This window comes from Macaca thibetana, chromosome 3 (genome assembly GCF_024542745.1).
Source record: "Macaca thibetana thibetana isolate TM-01 chromosome 3, ASM2454274v1, whole genome shotgun sequence".
NCBI classification, from domain to species: domain Eukaryota; kingdom Metazoa; phylum Chordata; class Mammalia; order Primates; family Cercopithecidae; genus Macaca; species Macaca thibetana.
In genome coordinates, this window is record NC_065580.1 from 42,311,513 (window position 1) to 42,335,241 (window position 23,729).

The 23,729-nt window shown below is 34.6% G+C and overlaps 1 protein-coding gene across 1 annotated transcript in view; it reads right to left on the reverse strand.

The window, feature by feature from the left end:
- The window catches only part of CAPZA2 (capping actin protein of muscle Z-line subunit alpha 2), a 55,152-nt gene that overhangs the window by 6,811 nt on the left and 24,612 nt on the right, over nt 1-23,729 (reverse strand). The window contains exons 2-7 of the mRNA XM_050785127.1: nt 23,115-23,178; nt 18,690-18,741; nt 12,865-12,928; nt 7,363-7,569; nt 5,444-5,523; nt 1,463-1,541 (exon numbers count right to left, since the gene is read on the reverse strand). Coding sequence (XP_050641084.1) covers nt 1,463-1,541; nt 5,444-5,523; nt 7,363-7,569; nt 12,865-12,928; nt 18,690-18,741; nt 23,115-23,178 — 546 coding nt within the window. The remainder of the gene's footprint in view (nt 1-1,462; nt 1,542-5,443; nt 5,524-7,362; nt 7,570-12,864; nt 12,929-18,689; nt 18,742-23,114; nt 23,179-23,729) is intronic.

The following is a 23,729-nucleotide window of genomic DNA, read 5'->3' on the forward strand; positions in this document are numbered from 1 at the left end:
AAATCTGAGCTCACAATATTCCCTCCCAACCCTGCTCCTCTTTTGTGTATTTCCACCAACCACTTAATTCCCCAAACTCAGACATGAATTTACTCAACAAAGATTGAGTGAGTGCAATAAATATACTGCTACTACGTAAGGTTCTGAGGGTATACGGCTTTTAGAAAGACACAGTCCCTGATCTCATATTTCAGCACAACATGGTAAAGGTATGTATAAAGTATGTTAGCAATACTCCAGATTCTTTCTGAGGGTTAAAAAAGGACTTCAGCATATTTCAGAGAGGACTAGAGGTATATGAAGTTGGGGAGAGCAATAGCTGGAGAAATATATGCAGGTAGCAAACTAGTCAACTCTGGGCCTTGTATGTCATGCAAATATGTCTGGACTATCTGGTAGATAAGAGTGTACCAATAAATGGTCTTACAAGTAACATATCCACATTTAAATTTAAAAAATTATCTTTTTGATGGCAGTGTGAATGCCAAAGAGCGCAGCAATTCAACAAAATAACAATCATATGCTAAATGCTGAAGATTGTACTGTAAACCAGACAATCCTTGCTCTCAATAAGCTTTGGTCCTACAAGACGCACTATTTTAGAAATTGCTGTAATTATCCGGGTAAGCGCCACTGAGGCCTAAGTGAAGGAATAATAATGCTGACAATAATGACTACCATTCATCGAATACTCGGTATCTGTCTCTGTTCTAACCCTTTTAGCCCTATTAACTAAATCTTCCAACAATCATGTATGCTTTTTTTTTTTTGAGATGGAGTCTCACTCTGTTGCCCAGGCTGGAGTGCAGTGGCACAATCTCGGCTCACTGCAACCTCTGCCTCCCAGATTCAAGCAATTCTCCTGCCTCAGCCTCCCAAGTAGCTGGGATTACAGGCACATGTCACCACACCTGGCTAATTTTTTGTATTTTTAGTAGAGGTGGGGTTTCACTGTGTTAGCCAGGATGGTCTTGATCTCCTGACCTTGTGATCTGCCTGTCTTGGCCTCCCAAAGTGTTGGGATTACAGGCATGAGCCACCGTGCCCGGCCAATACATACACATGTTAATACATGCATATAATATAGTTATACAACTACACACATGCATATATTAATATTATACTTCACCACACTCCACCCAATTCAGAGGAGAGAAGTACACAACTCAAACTCAGAAGATGAACAAATTGTATCTGAAGAGCAGACCAAATGGCAGCATCTAATTTTAGCTGTGTTTTATAATCTGTTAGCTATCCTTGCAGATTTTTGACGACTAGGGAATGAACTGCCAGGTTATTTAAAATATTTAAAACAGCACTATTGTTTTTCCTATTACCCCAAAACAAAGACCTGAAAAAGAACTATATAAAATGTACTATGAAAATGTAAACTTAGGAATTCGTTGTTTCTCTGTTCAGAATCTTCTTAAAGATCAGTAAACAAATTCTTTTTATTTCATACCTGAATTTTCAAGATGCCAACCACCTGAGTGGTTGAAGGAGTGATTGTAAACTTCCATTCTGACCTCCAACGACCATTCCTTAAAAATAAAAACAGCAGCTGTAAATAAGGTAGGGAAAATAATTTGAATCAATTTTAAATTTCAGATTATATTTCATGCTACAGTATGAGAGTGTGTGGGGGATGAACACTGGACATTAAATTTTTAATCACCGAAACAGTCAAAAAGAATCAAAAGGTTAAATCCAGTTATGATATATATTTAATTTAATCTTCACCCTACTGATAAAAAAGAACTTACATAATGGATTTAATGCCAGAATTCTAAAGCTAAGGCTTAAAATACAATTCAGGCTGGTGTGTGTGCAGTGCTGTTTGCCACTAATTGATCACAATCAGTTACAGGTTTCTTTGTTCCGTCTCCACTTGACTAGCCTTAAAAAAACAAAACAAAACAAAAACCAATACAAAACTAAGTCATAAGCTACTGTGGAGAAAAATTTTAAGCTACTTCTTCAATTGTATCACTTATATTTCCAAAATAAATGGAATAAATGTTTAGAGTATCAGGGGATTTTATAAATACACTCAGTGTAGTTTAACATCTACTGAATGATACAAAGTACCATATAATTTAAAAAGAACGGCTAGTAAATGTTACACAACACTCTTAAGGAGGTTTTGATAACTGGAAATAAAGGGCTATAGTTATTAACATGAGGTTTTTAAAAATATTCCAATTTTATGTTTAAAGTCACCATATAAAAGGCATTTCTCTGCTCCTGAAATGATTTTTGGTATACAAATACATACTCATGGTTCGAAACTGAGAAATTACAAACTGGTATGTTACTACTTTTTGTCTACCAGTGAATTTTATCTTTCTTTTTTAACAAAATTCTGGATGAGTAGTACAGCTTCTGATATTCTATTTTGCTGACAAACTTTTCACGGTAACTTTTCTTTTTGTCTCTGTTTGCTCTTTGCAAGCTAAGGAAATTCTGATATGTTAGAATTTTTTTGAACAGTATATAATAGTCACAGGGTAATGAATCACTATACTGGCTTTTGCTAGACAACGATTTCTGGGTTCAATATTCATGCAGTCTACCCAATCATAAAGTCTATAGAATGATAGTACAACCTAATTCAAAAATCTGAAATGCTTCAAAATCTGCAACTTTTTGAGCACTGACACAATGCTCAAAGGAAACGATTAATGGAGCATTTTGAATTTTGAATTTTTGAATTAGGGATGTTAAACCGATAAGTATGATGTAAATATTTAAAAATTCGAAATCCAAAAGACTTCTGGTCCCAAACATTTTGGGTAAGAGATATTCAACCTGTATTCTCATACTTACGGTTACACTGAATATTTGGAAATTATTAGATCAATGTATATGTTCTACAAAATAACAGATAATTAAAACATGTCTTGATTTGAGTGACTCATTCAAGATTTTTCAAAGAAGTTTGGTTGGAAAAATAACTTTTGTTTCATGATTCCAAAATAAGTACTCCTTTTACTGAGGTTGAAAAAATAACTTTTGTTTCATGATTCCAAAAGAAATATTCCTTTTATTGAGGTATTAGTGCCAAGTCAACTAGTGAGTCCTTAGCATATACAATACTGACTAGGACAATATACATTTATATAACCATTGATTATGAAAAGCACACACAAAAAAATCCAAACCAAGTAGTATTACCAATTTGAGAACTATTTTAAAAGATTCTTCCAAAGGCATTAATTACTACAGTAACAGTAAATGACACTGAGTAGATAGAACTCTTTCATTAGTGGAGTAAATGGCCAATATGTCCTAGCCTTTAATTCTATTCTGCCCCTCTCTTACCTTAACTCTTTAATTAAAAGTATGTATTCACTCAACAAATATTTACATTAAGCCCCTAATACTGCTAGACCCTGGAGAAATGGTAAAGACTAAGACGAGAAGGTATCTACTGAAACCTAAGAAACATCTAAGACTAGCTGCTTCTGATTTTTACTCTACCTATATTTTAGATGAACTGAAGTATATTTCTTTTTTTTTTTTCTTCTAGAGACAGGGTCTTGCTTTGTCACCCAGACTGAAGTGCTGTGGCGTGATTATAGCTCACCCAGGCTTGAACTCTTGGGCTCAAGATATCCTCTTGCCTCAGCCTCCCAAGTAGCTAGGACTACAGGCATGCACCACCACGCCTGGCTAATTTTTTTTTTCTAGAGATAGGGTTGTACTGTGTTGCCCAGGTTTCTTGAACTCCTGGCCTCTGGCCATCCTCCTACTTTGGTCTCCAAAAGTGCTGGGATTATAGATGCCTGGCTTGAAGTATAGTTCTTTGTATTAACTATTTAGATTTTACTGAGACTACTGTGCCATGATATTATCACTTTGGAAAAATCATATCAAAGCATATAAAATACATTTTTTTTCCAGAAAGTGAAAGCCATTAACTTAAGTGATACAATGCTCATAGTGATGGTTTAGGAAAAATTACCCTTGTAAAGTGAAATAGTGAGAATAGAAAACTCAATGACAAGTCAGGCATGGTGTGAACCTGTAGTTCCAGCTACTTGACAGGCTGAGGCAGGAGGATCACTTGAGCCCAGGAATTTGAGGCCAGCCTGGGCAACACACCAAGACTCTGTCTCTAAAAAGAAAATAAAACTCAAGGACAGACATTTTCTTCATTTTATATATGTTAAAGCTGAAAGGAATTAGATTTTAAAATGAATTAGTAAACTTATTATAACATCTCCAATGTATTATAAAGAAAACCTTAGTAAAAAGAATTTTCTTCTAATAGTAGTTCCATCTCAACAAGATTGATTTTATTATGTATTTCCTGGCATAAATAACATCAATTAGTAGTAATTTTATAAACATTGATTGCTTCAGGATTCCAGTAGGTTAATGCTACAAGATTTTAGACCCAACATAGAGAAACTACACTTATATTAAGTCCATAAAAGTAACTCTATATGCCAGAACCTTTAGGGAACTGCGGCTAGTCATTAAGGCATATGTTTACTTATGGCATTGGTTTTCCTTCAGTGATGATGGATCTGCATTCCTCAAATATTCTTGGTTAACCTCGCAATCTTGCATTTATTTCTGAGATGGCTAAGTAGCGGAGCAACCTTGGGCCATGAACCCAACTGGCCCAAAGGGGTTACCTGTTACTTTAGCTTTAATAGCACCACCAACCAACTTGGCTAGTGAGTCAAAGCCTAATATACTAAAAGGTAAATATTATGACCATACTTATTCTGGTGACCTCAGCATGTAAAACAGGGATAAATGTAAAGATTTCATTCAATTATGGACTTGTAAGGTCTTAAAGAATCTCAGAATTTTGTAACAGGTGCTCAGAAATAGTCTTGTCTAAGAATAAAAAGGACCAACAACTTGTCAAAGGTCCAAGATCAGTAGGGTCAGTCAGTGCTCCTGAGGGCTTGATGTTTCTAAGGAATAATGGAATGATCTGTACACAAAATTACCAGGCATGATTGCAATCTGCCTCATTGTATAAAACACGTCATTACTTCCTCACATTGGCTAACCAAGTACAAAGCAATCCTCTACTTCAGAGCCACAAAGTTCACAAAAGCAGCATTATTTTTTGCTTTATAATTACCTCTGTTCTCCTCCACATTAGTTTCATTCAGGAACAGCCCCTTCACAGAATGAGCATATGGACTGCCAACTGGTGTTCTTGCAGGCACACATGCTCCCTCAGGATGCTGTTTGCTAGTCCCATTCTCTTTTCACTGAATGTCGATGGATTTACCACTACCTTTAATGATTAGGCTGTTGAGCAAATTTACCTTCCTTATATCAAAAGGCTAAAATTTTGTATCATGTCTAGATTGTTCTTAATCATAAACAAACAAGGTGTTGCCCAAATCACTAAAGCGAGAACTACAAAGACTTAAAACAATGCCAAAACTCCCCAATACCCAAGATTTTAACTTACCAAAAGTTTTTTGCTTGGAACTGATGGCTTTCTATGCATGCAATAATGGTTTGCTGTCCATCTATTTTTTTGCCATACACCTTATTGGCAAAGAAAATAAGCATAAGAATAAATTTAGGGTCACGGAATGTCCAACTTTAAAAATCTATAAAATACTGCAAATTGCACAGTACTTTGACAAGAACACATAAAATACAAAGTAGGCCATCATTCCAATATAGTAGCTAGAAAAACATGTTCTCAAATATTTGTGCCTAATCAAATTATTAGTGGACCACAAAAGGGGACAACATTAAATAAAATTTATTAAAATTAATTGTACTCTGAAATATTCATGAGCATTCTAGATAATCTACTTTCATAAGTAGATAATTTATTTTAAACATACAGATGCTAATCTAGCTTTTTCCATGCAAGTGAAAACTGGACCTAGCTTATGGTTATCACCTTTGTTCACTTCACAATCTTAGGGGCTGCTGCTTCTCTAGTCATTTAAAAGTATTGGAATAAATTAACTTACTTATAAGTGAGAAAGGTTGTTAAGAGAATGTCTGTGATGTATCCCAATGTTATTTCACATCTTGCCTACTGCTTTAAAAGTAATAATTTGTGACTTTCAATCCTCTAGAACAAATGAGGACTCTACTCCCTTACTCTCATTATTCCTCCAAAATAATTCTGATGAACAAGTTATAATTCAAGTAATAGATATTTGAAGTTATGCTGCAATATTTCTCAAATAATTAGAGAGCTAGATACTTAAGCAGAGCACATGAATTTTTGTCCTAACCAGGAAACTTCCAAGAAAGAAATGGGGTATGCTACTGGTGATATTAATAATTACGTTGAGAAAGCAGGTATAAACTGGGATATATGGTAGAGTTAGGTTGGTGGGGTAAGTAGAGGCCACGCCATCCACAGGGCCTTTAAGCCACCTTCAAAAGCCTGGACTCTAAGTGCAATGGGAAACCTCTGAAGGATTTCAAGCAGGGAATTTTGATAACCTGATTTGCATTTCAAAAGATCACTTTGGCAATGGAAAAGGTCACTGAAGCACAAACTGGGGGTGCTAAAAAAGCCTGTCAGGGTACAAACAATATTATGAAATTTTTAAAAAAGAAATGTATTCCTACTACCGTATTTTGTATTTCTTTTTTTCTTTTTTTTTTTTTTTTGGGACAGAGTCTCACTCTGTCGCCCGGGCTGGAGTGGAGTGGCACGATCTCGGCTCACTGCAACCTCTGCCTCCTGGGTTCAAGCAATTCTCCTGCCTCAGCCTCCCGAGTAGCTGGGACTACAGGCACGTGCCACCAAGCCCAGCTAATTGTATTTTTTTAAAGTAGAGACAGTTTCACCATGTTGGCCAGGCTGGTCTCGAACTCCTGACCTCAGGTGATCCACCTGCCTTGGCCTCTCCCAAAGTGCTGGGATTACAGGCATGAGCCACTACGCCCAGCCATGTATTTCTTGAAAATATAAAAACAGGCTGAACCTATGAAAGAACCACACAAAAAAACACAAGAAATGTAACTATAAAATACATAAACACATAATTTTACTTCCAAGTAATTTTATTTGTTCTCAGATTTCTGTAACTTAATAAATTTGATCTAAACTGAGATGAGTCATGAACATAAGATTACAGAATCTCACCATATCATGCTCCCTTAATCAACGTATTAGAATTTCTACATGGATTTAAATCAAGATACAACCATTTCTCTATTTTAAGCCATCCTAATGTATCTATTTATTATCCAGAATTTCTTGAAAAAAATAGTAAACATTCTTAGAAATATTTAAGGAAAAAAATGACAAATTATACAATGTCAATTCTGTAAGTTACTGTAAATTTTAGGAGACACTAAAGACTCTCATTTACACAAAACACACACACAAAGCTGCTACTGATGACTTACAGTGCAGACTCCATTCGGGTAATGTTCTTTTACATAAGCTCTCAGAGCAGTTTCTACTGAAGTTCTCCACGATTCAACTGCATTTTCTACTTCACAGGGTCTTGGATCAGTTGCCTCCTTTCTTAAGTGATCAAATTTAAAACAGATTCTGTTCTTTGGATCCAAAAACTTTCCATTTCCCAAGTCGCCATGTTCTGTTATCAATACCTTTGATTATGGAATGAATTTAGAGAAAAAAAAGGAAAAAAACAGCATTTCAGTACTAATACATCATAATTACACTCATTTCAGCTTCTTCCTTAAAACTATAAAACAATTCTATTCCAGGCATATATTTTAATCATATGGTATGACTATTAATACTTCAAACGAGTTGACTATCCAGACAATGAGGTTACTCTCATCCAGTGCAGAGCAGATTTCCTCCCAATATAACTTCCAACTACTGGTGGAAAAAAATGCAACCTCTAAAAACACTGTTCAAGTGGGTTTGGTGGGTTTTCTGCTTTGAGAACTCTAACAGGTTACAGTGTCTGATATCAAACTCTAGTTCCTCAAAACTACAGAACTTGTGAGAACCTCCAATCAGGTTGGTTACCTGAATGGTTTTGGTCTGGTGCAAATCCTCTTCGGTGTATCCCCCACCTTGCCTCTGGGCCCACAGTCTTACCTACTCTGAAGTATCTGCTTCTTGCTTCTTAAAAACCACATTGACGACTGATTTTAATTGACTTCCAAATATTTAAAAACATAATTCATTTACATAAATTTAAATTATACATCCACAATGCATAATGTATTATCTGATATTCTGTGCTTTATTTAAAAAATTTCCCCTTTTCCTTCCCTTGCAATTCTTCCAGTCTTTTGACTCCTTAGCTATCTCGGGACTTATCCATCCCTCTGATGTATATCATGCTAACAACACAGGACACACCTTTCTAAATTTTTTTCATAGTCATAAAATCTTACAGATAAAGATATACACATGTCTATATTTGCGCACACACACAGAATTTTTTGGTCATTATTTTACTGCACTTGATCTTAGCCAAAAGGCCGAGAAGCGATTGGTCATTATTTTATAAGAATGTGATGAAAACACAAACACAAACACACACTCTTCTCTGCATCTGGCTTCTTTCAACATAAACATCCTATGGAAATCCCTCAAAGTCAGCTGATGTATTTCTCATCATTCTTTTAAATGGCTGCATAATGTCCCATGATGTGATTATAACAAAATTTAGTCTGCCAATCCACTACTGATGTGCCATCTCTTTATTTCTGGGCTGTTTCCTTTTTAGGGGAAAGGAGGAACACATTAAAAATGGTGAAATAAGACTGGGCATGTAGCTCATGCCCGTAATCCTAGTGCTTCGGGAGGCTGAGGGGGCAAGATGGCTTCAGCTCAGGAGGTTGAGACCAGCCCAGGCAACATAGTAAGACCTTATCTCTACAAAAATTTTTTTAAATTAGTCAGTCGTGGTGGCATGCGCCCATAGTCCCAGCTACTCAGCCCAGGAAATTGAGGCTGCAACGAGCTGTGATTGTGTCACTGCACTCCAGCCTGGGTGACAGAGCAGGACCCTGACTCAACAACAACAACAAAAAAGGTCAAATGAGTACCGATGTACATATATTTTAACATACGGATGTTTCTATTTCCATTGGATACTTTTATTTCTATTGAATAAATTCCCAAGCAGTGGTGGTAGGGACAGCAGGTATTATAATTTTTAATATATACTCCTGTGACAATCCAAATTTCTATACATATATGAGAGCATGTTTCCATCCATATTACCACCAATGATAGGCATTATAGCTGTTTTTTTAGTCTGATGGGTAGAAAATATATCATTTTAATTCCACCGACTACTGATAGAACTAAGTATGGCTTTTCACATTTGTGGGTCATTTGCTTTTCTGTGAGCAAATATATTAAAATATTTTTATCTGGGGTCCTTTTCTTATCAATTTATAAGAGTTCTTTAAGATAGGTTTCATTCTACAGTTAAAAACATTAATATATAGTAAAATGTCCATCTTTTATACTTCCTGGGTATCCAGTATTATTTAAGATGGTCTCCCTAGCCCTGTATTGCACATGTAGACTCAGATTTTCTTCTAAAATTTTAGTCATTTTTCACATTTTTAAACCACCTGAAATCTATTTCTGTATACTGTATGTGACAGAGGTCTAACTTAATTTTCTTCTTGATAGAAACCAGTTATGCCAATATCTGTATAAAATTTTTTGTATATTCTGAGACTAAATTCTGGTTCTCTATGCTGCTCTACTGATTTTTTGTCTACTCTATACACCACCACATTGACGTAACATTGGCTGTAAAACAATTTGTACTATCTGGTAAGGCAATTCTCCCTCACTGTGCTTAATGTTTTTTTCATATATATATGTGTGTGTGTGTGTGTGTATATATATATATATGTGTGTGTGTGTATATATATGTATTTCTTGGTTATTTCAAGCATGTGCTTTTTTTTCACATAAACTTTACGAAAATATTGACCAATTAAAAAAAACCAATCAGGATTCTAATTCAAATTTCATCAAATTCATATATTACTTTTAAAATAATTTAATTTTTTATCTAAGAATGGAATTTAGAGCACCTTTCCATTGGTCAGATCCTGTTTTATGTGTTTCAAGACTATCACATTTTCTTTTTTAAAGTTCAGGGGTACATGTGCAGGTTTATTACATAGGTAAACTTGTGTCATGTGCGTGTTGCACAGATTATTTCATCACCCAGGTATAAAGCCTAGTTCCCATTAGTTATTTTTCCTGATCCTCTCCCTCCTCCCACCCTCCACCCTCTGATAGGCCCCAGTGTTTGGTTCCCCTCTATGTGTCATGTGTTCTCATCATTATCTCCCACTAATAAGTGAGAACATGTGATATTTGATTTTCTGCTAAGATACTGTGTTAGTCTGCTAAGAATAATAATGGCTATCAGCTCCATCCATGTTCTTGCAAAGGACATAAAGCTTGTTCTTTTTCATGGCTGCACAGTAGTCTATCATGCCACATTTTCTTCACCTAGTCTATCATCACTGATATTTAGATTGATTCCATGTCTTCACTATTGTGAATAGTGCTGCAATGAATATATGCGAGCATGTTTCTTTATAACAGAATGATTTATGATCCTTTGGGTATATAACCAGTAATGGGATTGCTGGGTCAAACGGTAACTCCGTTTTTAGGTCTCTGAGGAATCGCCACACTGTCTTCCACAACAGTTGAATATACACTCCCACCAACAGTGTATACGCATTCCTTTTGCTTTGTAAGCTCACCAGCATCTGTTATTTTTTGACTTTCTAATAACAGCCATTCTGACTGGTTTGAAATGGTATCTCATTGTGGTTATGACTTGCATTTTTCTAATTATCAGTGATGGTGATCTTTTTTTTTCATACGCTTGTTTGGCCTCAAGTATGTCTGCTTTGGAAAAGTGTCTGTTCATATCCTTTGCCCACTTTTTAATGGGGTTGTTTTTATCTTTTAAATGTAAGTTCTTTATAGATGCTGGATTTAAACCTTTATCAGAGGCATAATTTGCAAAATTTGTCTCCCATTCTGTAGGTTGTCTGTTTACTCTGTTGACAGTATCCTTTGCTGTGCAGAAGCTCTTTAATTAGATCCCATGTGTTAGTTTTTGCTTTTGTTGCTTGAGAAGACCGTCACTATTTTCTTCATAATCCTATGCCTTTTTTTGATGAAGCTTATTCCTATAATTTTTACCATTATTTTAAATTGAATTCCCTGCCACACTCTGACCCCCACCATTTCTAGTTTCAGGTCCTTACTTGCTGTAATAAAGGACAACTAATGAGTTTTGTATCCTTACCTTAAATTCAGACTTCACCCCAAATTCTTTTATTAGTTCTAATAGCTTTTTTTTTTTTGGTTGGAAGTGGTATTACTAGTGTCTCTTGGTATTCCTAAATATATAAATCATGTCACAAAGAAGTTTTCTTTTCCAAATTTTACAAGTTTTCAAGTTTTTGTCTTATTTGCTACCTCTCCATTTATGATAAATGATAATGCTGATAAGCAGGCATACCTAGCTAATTCACATTTTAACTAAAATTGTTTTAGTGTTTTACTTTATGACATTAACTATTAACTTTTGTTAAAGTCTTTCATATTTAAAAGGTTTTCTTCAATTCCCTATTTTACTAGAATTTTTGTTTTTAATGAGAAAATGGCTACTGAATTTCTCAAATCCCTTTTCACCGTCTATTGATACATCATAAGATTTTTCTTTTTGATTTATTAATATGTAAGACCAATCTGTCTTATATTGACCCATTTTTGCATTTCTGTAAAAAATTCTATTTACTTTTGATATATTATTCTTTGGATATATTTCTAAATCCTATTCGTTAGTATCTTACTTAAAGTTTTAAAATCTATAGACCATGTGAAGTTAGTATACTGTTTACCTTTTTTATCTTTTTAGTTTTAAATATTTAATATTAAAATTATGCTAGGTTCATAAAGTGGTTTTGGAGGCTATCTAACATTTTTAAAAGACACAGCAAATTTTCTTATAGCAATTTATGCCCAAAAATAATTGTTAATATAAGAGGTACAAAGATGTTTAATATAGCATTATTTATAGTAGTAAAGAAAAAGCAAAAAAACTCCAAATCTTCCCAGAGATAAAATAAAATTTGCAGATTAATACAATGACACTCTACATAGCTTTGTATATACACACACGTATCTATAAATAAGCTTAAAATTTCCCTTCAGTTACAAGTCACCTTCTAGCCTAGTCTTTGCTTGTCCCCGTAGCTATGACTACATATTATAGAATGAATAATGCCAAATAAAAGCTTTGACATGATTAGCCACTAAGAACTTTCTCTTATGTTCTTTCTTAACCACTTTCGCTTATGTTCTACCTACTAGTTCTTCTTCATAGTGTTTTACATAGGCTGTCCTTCATGCAAGCATGAAATGCATTCATTCATACAATCACTATTTATTAGACACTCTAAACCAAAAAAAAAAAAAAAAAAAATGCTAGTGACCTTTTGTGGCTTTTCTTAGCTTAGCAAATCTAACTTGTATTTTGGAAAGAAGAGATTTAAAAATTACTAAATGCTAAATTACTCACACGAAGAACTGTAGAATTCCACAGCAACCAAATTATGATATAAATCTACTAACATATATTCTAGACTTTGGATTAATATAGGATTTTCTTCTCAGAAAAAAATAAGAAAGTAAAATCTTAAATGAATTACATCTGAGTATTTCTAAAAGGGACTTTCTGCTAATAGTATTATTGGTATCAACAAAAGAAAGTAAAACTTCAATTACTTGCCCATAAGTGGTTATGATTAAAATATGAATAATTTTTTATCTTGAAGCATACCACTTCACAGCTCTTGCAGGATACCTTAACGGTTACAAACAAAACAAAGAATAGCTAGCTACTGTGTTTATATGAAACATACCTGATCTTCATAACCTTCAATTTTTACTGGAGTAAACTGGTCCAAGTTATACTGTGCAAATGCACTAAAAAGAAGAAAATGGCAGTTACTTAAAATTATATATTTAATGGTTTTTAAAAACAATGGTCAAAAAATTCACCCATCAATAAAGTCTCCTCCTATATTGCACATGGCAAAATAAACAAAATTGTAATTCTCCATTAATGAACTTATACTAACTACAAATATCGACATGGCTATTTTAAAAACTGAACAATGATGTCCAGCTTTCAATGTTTAGCAAAATAAAATTAAATCAAATATAACTTGGCTTTTCATTCAAGACCCTGAAAATAAAGGTTACTGATAAGAGATGCATCCAATTATTCAAGTATATATTTACTATACCAGGAAACAGACTAGGTGCTGTGAGAGTTGCAAAGAATACTTAGATATATTCTCTGATCAAGAGGCCTACAGGTGAATAAGAGATAATGGATAAACATAACCATAACACAAAGTATAAAGCATAGTAAGATAATTACCAATGAAGCACTGCAAAGAATGCTTTTTAGAAAAAAAAAAAAAAAGATTACCTTCTGTTGAGGCAACAGTGAGAAGAGAAGAGAATTGGGGTAATTTCTTAATAACTGTGATACTGAAAAACTGACTTGAAAAACTAGGTAGGCTCTGGTTTATGGAAATTGGAGGGATGAGCAGAAAAGAGTAGAGGGACCGTATGAGCACAACGCCTGAGAAAATAAGTTAGGTACAACATCACAGAAAGCACCAAGCTCAATGCCTGGCACGTAGCAGGTGTTCAGTTATATTTACTGAAATGAACTGAAAGGCTCTGAATGATGGAATAATTACTTTATTTGGGACACAGAGCAGAGTCACAGAAGCTTTTTGAGAAAGGAGAACACAGAAGTACTTCTAAAGAAGATTAATTTGGCAGCAGTGTATATATGATGAATTGGGCAGTGGAGCAACAAGAGCCAGAAAAAGCAGTTAGGCCGTTGCTAAGGTTAAAAACTGCAGAGTGTGAGCTAGGAAATGGTGACGAGATGAATCCAAGAATAAAGCTACTCTCTCTCTACTCTCACAGGAGTAAAGAATAATACATTACCATATATTTGTGTAGAAAAAATTCTCAAGAGTATAAAATATTATCTAAAAATTCTATTTTTAAATTAAATCTACAATCTGGGAAATCACTGTCACTTAACAGAAAGGATATTGAGAATTTCCAATCTCAGAAATATATCTCTAAACTTAATCTTCTTGGAAACTTTCCAGATTATTCGGGATGGCCAGGCATCCACTGAATTTTCAGGTATTAGCTCCTGAGTCTCCTTTAGAAAGGAAAGCTTGGTTAAACAAAGCATTATTGATGAGTTAAAAGGAGACTAGTAAATGTAAAAACAGCAAAGTAGAATTAAATCATTAGCTGTTAAATTCTTGATACTGCATGCTCAAAAAAGATGACAGTGAATACAGAAGTGTACGAGGGTCAGAAAGAAAAAAGAAGCTATGCACTTCTGATTTTCCTAATTCATGAAAACTGTAATTTTCCTAAGAATAAACTCAATACAGCCAGGGCATTATTAATCCTGAAATGATTTATCCAAAAGTATGTTTTAAACTAAGTCACTTAGCTAAAATTTTGGATTCATTTTCCAGTAAGGTCATATTTAAATAAGTTTAAACAGTAATTTGGGCCCAGGCTGGAATGAAAGCCTTTTATTGCCCAAACCACCATCCACCTCTAACTTGGGAGGAGGGGATAGAGGAAGAATAGGAAATCTGAAAAGGAGATAAATAATATGAAATAGGTTAAAATTTCATCTTAAAGGCTCAAAGTAAGTTAAATGGTGACATTACACAGTACAGTAGAAAAGGTACTCATCTAGGAGCGAAACTATCCAGATTTTGCTTCAACCCTATCATTAACCAGTACAGGCCACCTCACTTACTTTATAGATATAAAAACAGTAGTTTGGACCAGATAAATTCCAGTCTCTTCAGTTCCTAAAACTCACTTTATGCACCCACTCATCATTCATTCATCCACCCCTCCATCTATGCAAATACTGAGCTCATATTATAAGCTAAGCATTCTACTAGACACAGTAAAAACAATGTTCTCCCTGCTCTTGCAGAATTCTGTGGCCCAATCAATTTCTAAGTCACCTGTTAACTGTATTTAGATTTTTACACCCTTTCCATCAAGTTGTATCTTATACTTTTCTCCATGCTCTTCCCTCAGTTTAGCCATATCGTTTCTCTTACTGTTAAAATCCTGCTCATTTAAAACATCTCAGAAATCACCTTTAAATAGAAATTAAAAATTTCTTCCTTTGGGTTATAAAGGCCTTTCATATGCCTCTATTGTATTTCATTTCACTTGGTCTGATATTAAACATGTCTAACTCTCCATTGGAAAATCCCTAAGAGGCTTATTTATCTCATCATCACAGTGAAGTCTGGCAATGTCTGTTGAATAAGAAGCTATTTCTGGGTATTTCAAAGTGTTCTTGACTTGACAATACCAACTCTTCAGTATGTCTAATTTTACTCTGAAACATACTGAGTTGGTACCTTTTTGTAAAGATGTCCCATTACAACCACTCTAAAGAATAATTGTCATGTTTTCCCCCCTACAAAAAAGGTAAGGGGCAAAGAAAAAAAAAAGAGATAAAGCAATAAGGCAAAGGTGGAAGAAAGGAGGAAATGTAGATGTATGTGGGAAAGATGTATTTGTATAAAAGAAATTCAATATCAAAAAGTGCAAGTGAAAAAGAAACAGTCTATAGCTATACACTTACTCTAGTGAAACTGCCACTGGAAAACATTCTAAATGCTTTTATAATGTCTTCTGAGCTTTTGTTATGTAGTTTTGGATGGCCTCAATGATAGGTAACAAATTATTATCTTTTGAAGACAAAAGTAATTCAGAACTAAGCGGGGTGAAGAACAGGGTAACACTATTTTTGCTCAGAAATTATTTCATAGAGAGCACACTGAACCACAGTAACAGCATTCTAAAGTCAAGTCAGTGACTTACAGTATATATTCTGTACTTCACAGACACCCAGAGATGTCTACAACATGAACTTAAATGGATAGTTTTGAGAAACTGCATACTACTGAAGTCAATCAAACTCAGTATTTTTTTTTTTTTTTTAACTAGTAGGCAAACATTTGCTGACATTACAACCACATGCAAAGAAAATTTACTAGAAAACCTTTTCTAGTAAAGGTTTTGATGAGTTTTTTCTTAGGGTCATACTATAAGCATCATATTTTATCACAATTACCGATGTCCTCAAATGCTCATTTGCTTAAAAGATCAGAATACGATGCATTTCCTATTACAATGTACATGAAGTGTGGACCACAGCTGTTCCAGAAATTTGGTTTATAATAAAAGACAAATGTAGCTCATCTTCACATTTCTCTTGCAACAAATACAATTTATTTAAATTAAATCTAACAATCATTAACAGATCAATAATTCTTTGGACAAATAAAAGTCCCATACTTTCACGTATCTTGAGTCAAATGTATAACTATTTCATGCTATTTATGAATAGTACTCTGACCAAGTTTCTCATTTTCTTGACTTAAAAACAATCCACTAATTTTTGCACCAACATGAAACAACCCACAACTTATTTAACATAGAGAATGCAAAGGAAAAGCTTACTTTGAAAGTACTGTTCATAAACGCTGTATGTTTCTTTTGCATCCATAAAACTTTTGTCAACATGTTTTATACAATTATGAAGAAAATTAATATTACTTTGATAAAAAATTTCAATAAACTTTAAAATATTTAGGAGCAAGTGGTCATTTACTCATAAATTGGTAACTAAAATCAAAAGGATAAACTACACTGATTCCTATGAAGCACTTTAATATAATTAACGGGTGGAGGCAACTCAAGTGTCCATTGGCAGATAAATGGACAAACAAAATGTGCTATACACATACAATGGAATATTATTCAGCCTAAAAAGGAAGGAAATTCTGACACACGCTACAACATGGATAAACTTTGAAGACATTAAGCTAAGTAAAATAGGCCAGTCACAAAAGGCAAATACCGTACGATTCCACTCCTAAGAGGTACCTAAGTTATCAAATTCATAGATAGTTGAATGGTGGTTGCCAGGGGTTTTCAAGTATCAGCTTGAAAAGATGAAAAAAGTTCTGAAAATGGATAGTGGCTATGATTACACAACAATGTAAATGTATTAAAGCCACTGATCTGTACACTTAACAGGTAAAATAGTATGTTTTATGTGTATTTTCCACAATTAAAAAACTGCTACAAATAACAGGAATTTTAATCACAAGCAAATGCAGATATGCCTACAAGTCTGTCGAACCTCTACCTTCATAAAGGTCATATTATTTATTTTTTAAAGACTTCAATTGTTCGAACAATAAAATGAGAGAAATTTTCACCATCAGTCAGATTTTTCTTTTTCTTTTTTTTTTTTTTTTGAGATGGAGTCTCGCTCTGTCACCAGGTTGGACTGCAGTGGCACCACCTTGGCTCACTGCAACCTCTGCCTCCCAGGTTCAAGTGATTCTCCTGCCTCAGCCTCCCGAGTAGCTGGGACTACAGGCATGTGCCACCGCGCCCAGCTAATTTTTGTATTTTTAGTAGAGACGGGATTTCACCATGTTGGTCAGGGTGGTCTCAATCTCTTGACCTTGTGATCCGCCTCCCTTGGCCTCCCAAAGTGCTGGGATTACAGGCGTGAGCCACCGTACCCAGCCATTAGTCAGGATTTTACATATTGGTTATTATACTAGGATGAAAAGTAGCTGACTGGATGGATACTAAACTTTCTTTGTAAGAAAGAATGCACTATTTCATCATTTTCAAATGAGTAGTAGAATCAGTAAGCCTAAAATAAGTCTCTAGACTTTATTTTGGGAGGAGAAGTAGGCAGAAAACCAATTATTTCTCTGAAATTGCAGGATAGCTGTGAAAAGTCATGGCTGGGGTCACTGGTTCAAAGATGATGTATTAAGATTTAGAATTGCCTACTTCCTTAAATCACTCAAAAATTCAGTGTGCATGTATGTGTCAGGTACTATGTTAGGCATTTATGAGTAAATAAACTCCCAACTTTAAAAGCTCTCAAAAGCTATTAGGGTCAAACATAAAATAAAATGCAAAATCTACATAAAAATGGTAGCAACCACAATTTCAAAATAATTTTTTCCAACTTTGCAAATGTCAGAATATAGTATTAACTGAGGGTATAAGCCACGCTAGACACACAGTGAATAATCTCATGTCATAGTTGTACCTCTAAGTCCTTCTGTGATGAAAAATATCTTTCTCCTAGCCTGCCTAGTAGATACATATAAAATCATACACATTTGAACTTGATGTGCAAATATCTATGTCAGAGATTAGTGCTTTAAAAACACTTTAAGGCCGGGTGTGGTGGCTCACTGAGCCTGTCACCCCAGATCTTTGGGAGGCCGAGGCGGGTGGATCACAAGGTCAGGAATTCAATATCAGCCTGGCCAATATGGTAAAACCCCATCTCTACTAAAAATACAAAAATCAGCCAAGTGTGGTGGTGTGCGCCTGTAGTCCCAGCTACTTGGGAGGCTGAGGCAGGAGAATTGCTTGAACCCAGGAGGCAGAGGTTGCAGTGAGCCGAGACCACACCACTGAACTCCAGCATGGGCGACGGAGTGAGACTCCATCTCAAAACAAAACAAAACAAAAACACAAAAATACCCCACACACTTTAAAAACATCTCTCATTTTCCCATGTCATTTTAGTTAGGTTAGTATAATAAATAATACTTACTGGGCTGCTCCTTCCCTGAGAAGATTGTCATTATTAAGCAGTAACCGAACATCTGCAAGACAATTATTGTGTTATCTATATTATTATTTTTATATGTTTCAAGAATGTAATGAATGCAGATTATTTTGGTGATGTATTAACACCTCCCACCCCAAACACAAGCAAGATCAAAATATCACCCATGACCAAAATAACCAAACACACACCATAGTATTAAAAAAAAAAAAAGAGGTTTTGGTTAGTAAATATGAAGGGGAATGAAATACAAATACATATTCCTTTACACCCTTAAGAGTCAATGCAGGCAGACTACAATCCAAGCGTGTCCAATCCACGGCCTAAGACAGCTATGAATGCGATCCAACACAAATTCGTAAACTCTAAAACATCGTGGGATTTTTTTTTTTAAAGCTCACCAGCTATTGTTAGTGTTAGTGTATTTCATGTGTAGCCCAAGACAATTCTTCATCTTCCAATGTGTCCAGAAGATTGGACACCCCTGCTGTACGTAATATATCTCCAAGGAACTAAAGGGGAAATAAGCTACCCTGGAAATATGGTATGTTAAAGTCTGCAGAAAAGATTTAGGATTATTCTTATATTTGAAGGTGACTTCAAAAATAATATTTTTATTGAAAAAAATCCAAGAACTTTGTAAAACATAAAAGAAAAAAAGTCACATACGGCTCTCACCAAAAAACCAAATTCTTTTCTAGTCTTAGTGTATTTTCTGTCATTATTTTTCCCAAGCACCTGGCGATTTCACTTAGTTGCAATTATAAAGTAAATAATACAATATATCCTAATTTTTCACTAGATGAAAATAACACAAACAACCTAAATATCTTCCATTAAAAAACTGGTTAAATGTAAAAAGATTATAGTTCTTACATAGAGTGTGAAACTAGGCAGCCATGAAAAATAATGTACACTTATATTTACCAACAAGGAAATACATTTGTGACATAATAGGCAGGAAGAGAAAAATTTAGTATGTATATTATCATATTTATGTATTGTTAAATATATTTGTTAGTTGAGAGATGTTTGAAGTAATTCATTTGAACAATGGGGAACTAGAAGGTAGAATTTTGTGTGATGTTTAGATTCTTTTTTGTACTTTGGAAAGTTTAGAATGACTATGAATCATTTTTACAATAAAGTCACTTCAAAAGAAAAAAACCCACTGCCTATTCACATACCTCACCTCTTTTCAGCAACAGGTCCTTATTTAAAAAACAATATCCTTTGCTAACCACTGAAATACTACTATTTAAATTTTAAATGAACTGATTTTAAACAATGGATGCTTCTGCCTAAAAAACTATTTTAAAAAATGAGAAATTTATAATTACTGTTATTTTTATCCCACAAAGTGGGAAGTTCTATTTGATAAATATGATTATTTTATTTTCAATAGTTTAAACACAATGAACAGCGATACTGCATGGACAGTATGCCTATTCCAGTTCGAAATGGGTAAATGATTGAAAAATAAGATTTATGTGATCAGTTAGCTCTACTTTGGAAAAAAATAATAAATTCATGCTTTTATCATAGGAAGAGTAGAAGAAATAAAGAGGATAATTTGAATAAAATATTTCTCTTAAAGAAGAAATCAGGCTGTGGCTCCAAGCCAGGCAACACATAAACCACAAGGTGGAGGACAGGAGACTTAAGGAATATAGATTTCAGAGCCCTAGTCCAGATCTATGACTATGTGTTTGAGAATGAAGACCAGAGATCCATGTTTTAGTGATTCTAACAGAGTTAGCCTAGGAAGCAGCATTTGGGAAGCATCTAACTGTTAAGGTTTTATTAACTTTGTAATTCTAAAATTTTGTGGCTGTTCTTGGAATCATTCTGACACTGTGGTTTTCAATAAAAATAGAAAATAATCACATTTATATGATATTTCCCTTCAAATAATTTAATTCTTTTCTAACTCCTTTATTTATTTATTTATTTTTTTTAGATGGAGTCTCACTCTGTCACCCAGGCTGGAGTGCAGTGGCGCGATCTCAGCTCAATGCAACCTCCACCTCCTGGGTTTGAGCAATTCTCCTGCCTCAGCCTTCTGAGTAGCTAGGATTACAGGCATGCACCACCCACACCTGGCTAATTTTTTTTTTTTTTAAAGTAGAGACAGGGTTTCACCATGTTGGCCAGGCTGGTTTTGAACTCCTGACTTCAGGTGATCCACCGGGATTGGTCTTCCAAAGTGCTGGCATTATAGGCGTGAGCCACTGTGCCCGCTCTTTTATCCCTTTTATCTAACTCTTAAATATTCTTTCGGTTAAAATTTATTAGATAAATCCTATATCCCCACTTCTATTCCATAGCTTACTCTCTACCCAGGCCTATTTAATAGGCTCATATTGAATGCCCAAATTTACTACAACTCAACAGAGAATATATTAATTCAATGTCAATTTCAAATAGACTTAGGAAAGCAATTTCTAGGATGCATACATTCTTTTAGGACTTTCCTGATTAAATATGCAGGGCATTTAACTCAAGGTAAGAAAAGTATGTAGAAAACTTCTCTTAAAATTCTATTTATTCTTGGCTCTGTGAATTGTACAGTTTGGAGGCTACTGACTTTAGTGCAGTCTCACCATTATCAATTTAAGTTACATGCCACTTTTTGACCCTAAGGAGGAAGAGACTATCTTCTTTAATCCCCCAATCATCAAATATATTAATGTATATAAGAAGTTAAATCTTACAGGAAGTGAAAGTACTTCTGAATTCTCTCCAACTCCCCAGTTCACTACATAAGATTTTGTAGTTATACTAAATAGCAGATTTTAATTTCCAGATTTTTTTACAACATCAATTTTCCATTCTGCCTTCTAAGCACAGCTTAGTGGTTAAATTTTAAAATGCGTAAGAACTGCCATATGTAATTGTAAGCACTAAATCATGTATATTGTAGTTTGTGGATGACCTCAGGGACTTCTAGGATAATTTTAACTTTATACAACTTTTGCCTCACTTTCTGACTTTCAAAACTAATCTTTCCTGAGGTGAGATTCCATTATATCTTTTTTTTTTTTTTTTTTTTTGTAGAGATGGGGGTCTCACTATGTTGCTCAGGTTGGTCGCAAACACCTGGCCTCAAGCAATCCTCCTGCCTCAGCCTCCCAAAGTGTTGGGATTACAGAAGTGAGCCACAGTGCCCAGTCCTGTATCTTATACTAAGAAAAAAAATGATTAAACTTCTTAAAAAACATTTAACTAGTTTACTATGTAGAATGTTTAAAAAACTGAAACTGAAGAGCTCTGTGTAAATTCACTTCTAAGACACGGTAAAGTTCAAATATATATGAAGAAGAAACAACACATTTATAGACAGTACTTGAAAGTAATGTATTCTTCTAACAACATAAGAAGTTTTATAAAGAGATCACTACAGGCCATTTTTCTTTCAAGCATGTTGTTCTTACTGCTGAAGAGCAGCTACTGTTACAGTCTATAGCAACCAGGAGACTTTACAGCAGTTTAAATTTCAGATCTATGGGTGAATAATTATAAAAATGTCTGCCAGTGAAATTTAAGGTAAGGCCTACTGTGAAGTGATTTACAAGACATAATTTAAATAACAAATTGTTTTTACATGTGCTGTCAGGCTCTATGCAGTATGAAAATGTTTTTTCCCTTTTTCTTTTGGCTGTCCATACTGACCTCATAGGATTTTCTTTAAAAGAAATACGAAAATTCTTCTCACAATTCCAAAAAATATATGGTCATGAGGAAACACCTGTTGTCTTTTTTTTTTTGGAGATAGGGTCTCATTTTGTTGCCCAGGCTGGAGTACAATGGGTGTGATCTCGGCTCTCTGCAACCTCCTGGGCTCAAGTGATCCTCCCAACTCAGCCTCTCAAGTAGCTGGGACTACAGGTGCATGCCACCACACCTGGCTAATTTTTTTCTTTTTTTTGGTAGAGACAAGGTTTCATTATACTGCCCACGCTGGTCTCAAACTCCTGGTCTCAAGTGATCTGCCTGCCTCGTCTTCCCAAAGTGCTGGTATTATAGGAGTGAGTCACTGCACCTGGCTTGTTGTCTTTTTAAACTATTTAAGAGTTCTAGTGAAGAAATATCTACTACATGTGCTTATAGTTTTACTTAAATAAAACAATTTACCAAAAAGACTCTCCTTTCCCAGAATGAGGATATATTCTAGTCAGTGATATGAATAAAATTTATTTTAGTCTTTAAAAGGGTTAATTTGCTAACAGAATTATCATATATAAATACATTATATTCTAGCCATTATAAAATCCAGGCTAACATATTTTCATTGTAATTCAGAAAACAGATTTTTCTGCATACTCTCCTTAGCTTACTTTGATTATTTTGGTATTATTTTTAAAAGAGGGCTTGATACATCAAGCCTAGTGTTATAAATCAAACACTCACCATTAAAAACCTCATTAAATTCTCCAGGAGGGGCATGAATGATGAATTTTGCTGCTATACGCACCTAAAATAGAAAGAAAGATATAAATGTTCCATATCATAGGTTTCCGCTAAAAAAAGCATAAAACATGCAAAACTATACTATTTCAAAGTTCTACTGAAAATGGCTTAAGATTTTAAATACAGTGACACTTCTTCACTCAGTCACCTTAAGATCACTACTGTTTGAATAATTTAATATAATCACAACATACAGACTGAATGCAGATAAAATATACAATACAGTTAAAGATCCAAAGCTGCCTACAGATAAACAATTTCTTATTTTATTTAACTTTAATTTTTTATTTTTTGAGGTGGAGTCTCACTCTGTTACCCAGGCTGGAGTGCAGTGGCATAATCTCAGCTCACTGCAACTTCCGCCTCCTGGGTTCAAGTGATTCTCCTACATTAGCCTCCCAAGTAGCTGGGGCTACAGGCATGTGCTACCATGCCCAGCTAATTTTTTGTATTTTTAGTAGAGATGAGGTTTCATCATGTTGGCCACGCTGGTCTTGAACTCCTGACCTCAAATAATCCGCCTGCCTCAGTCTCCCAAAGTGCTGGGATTACAGG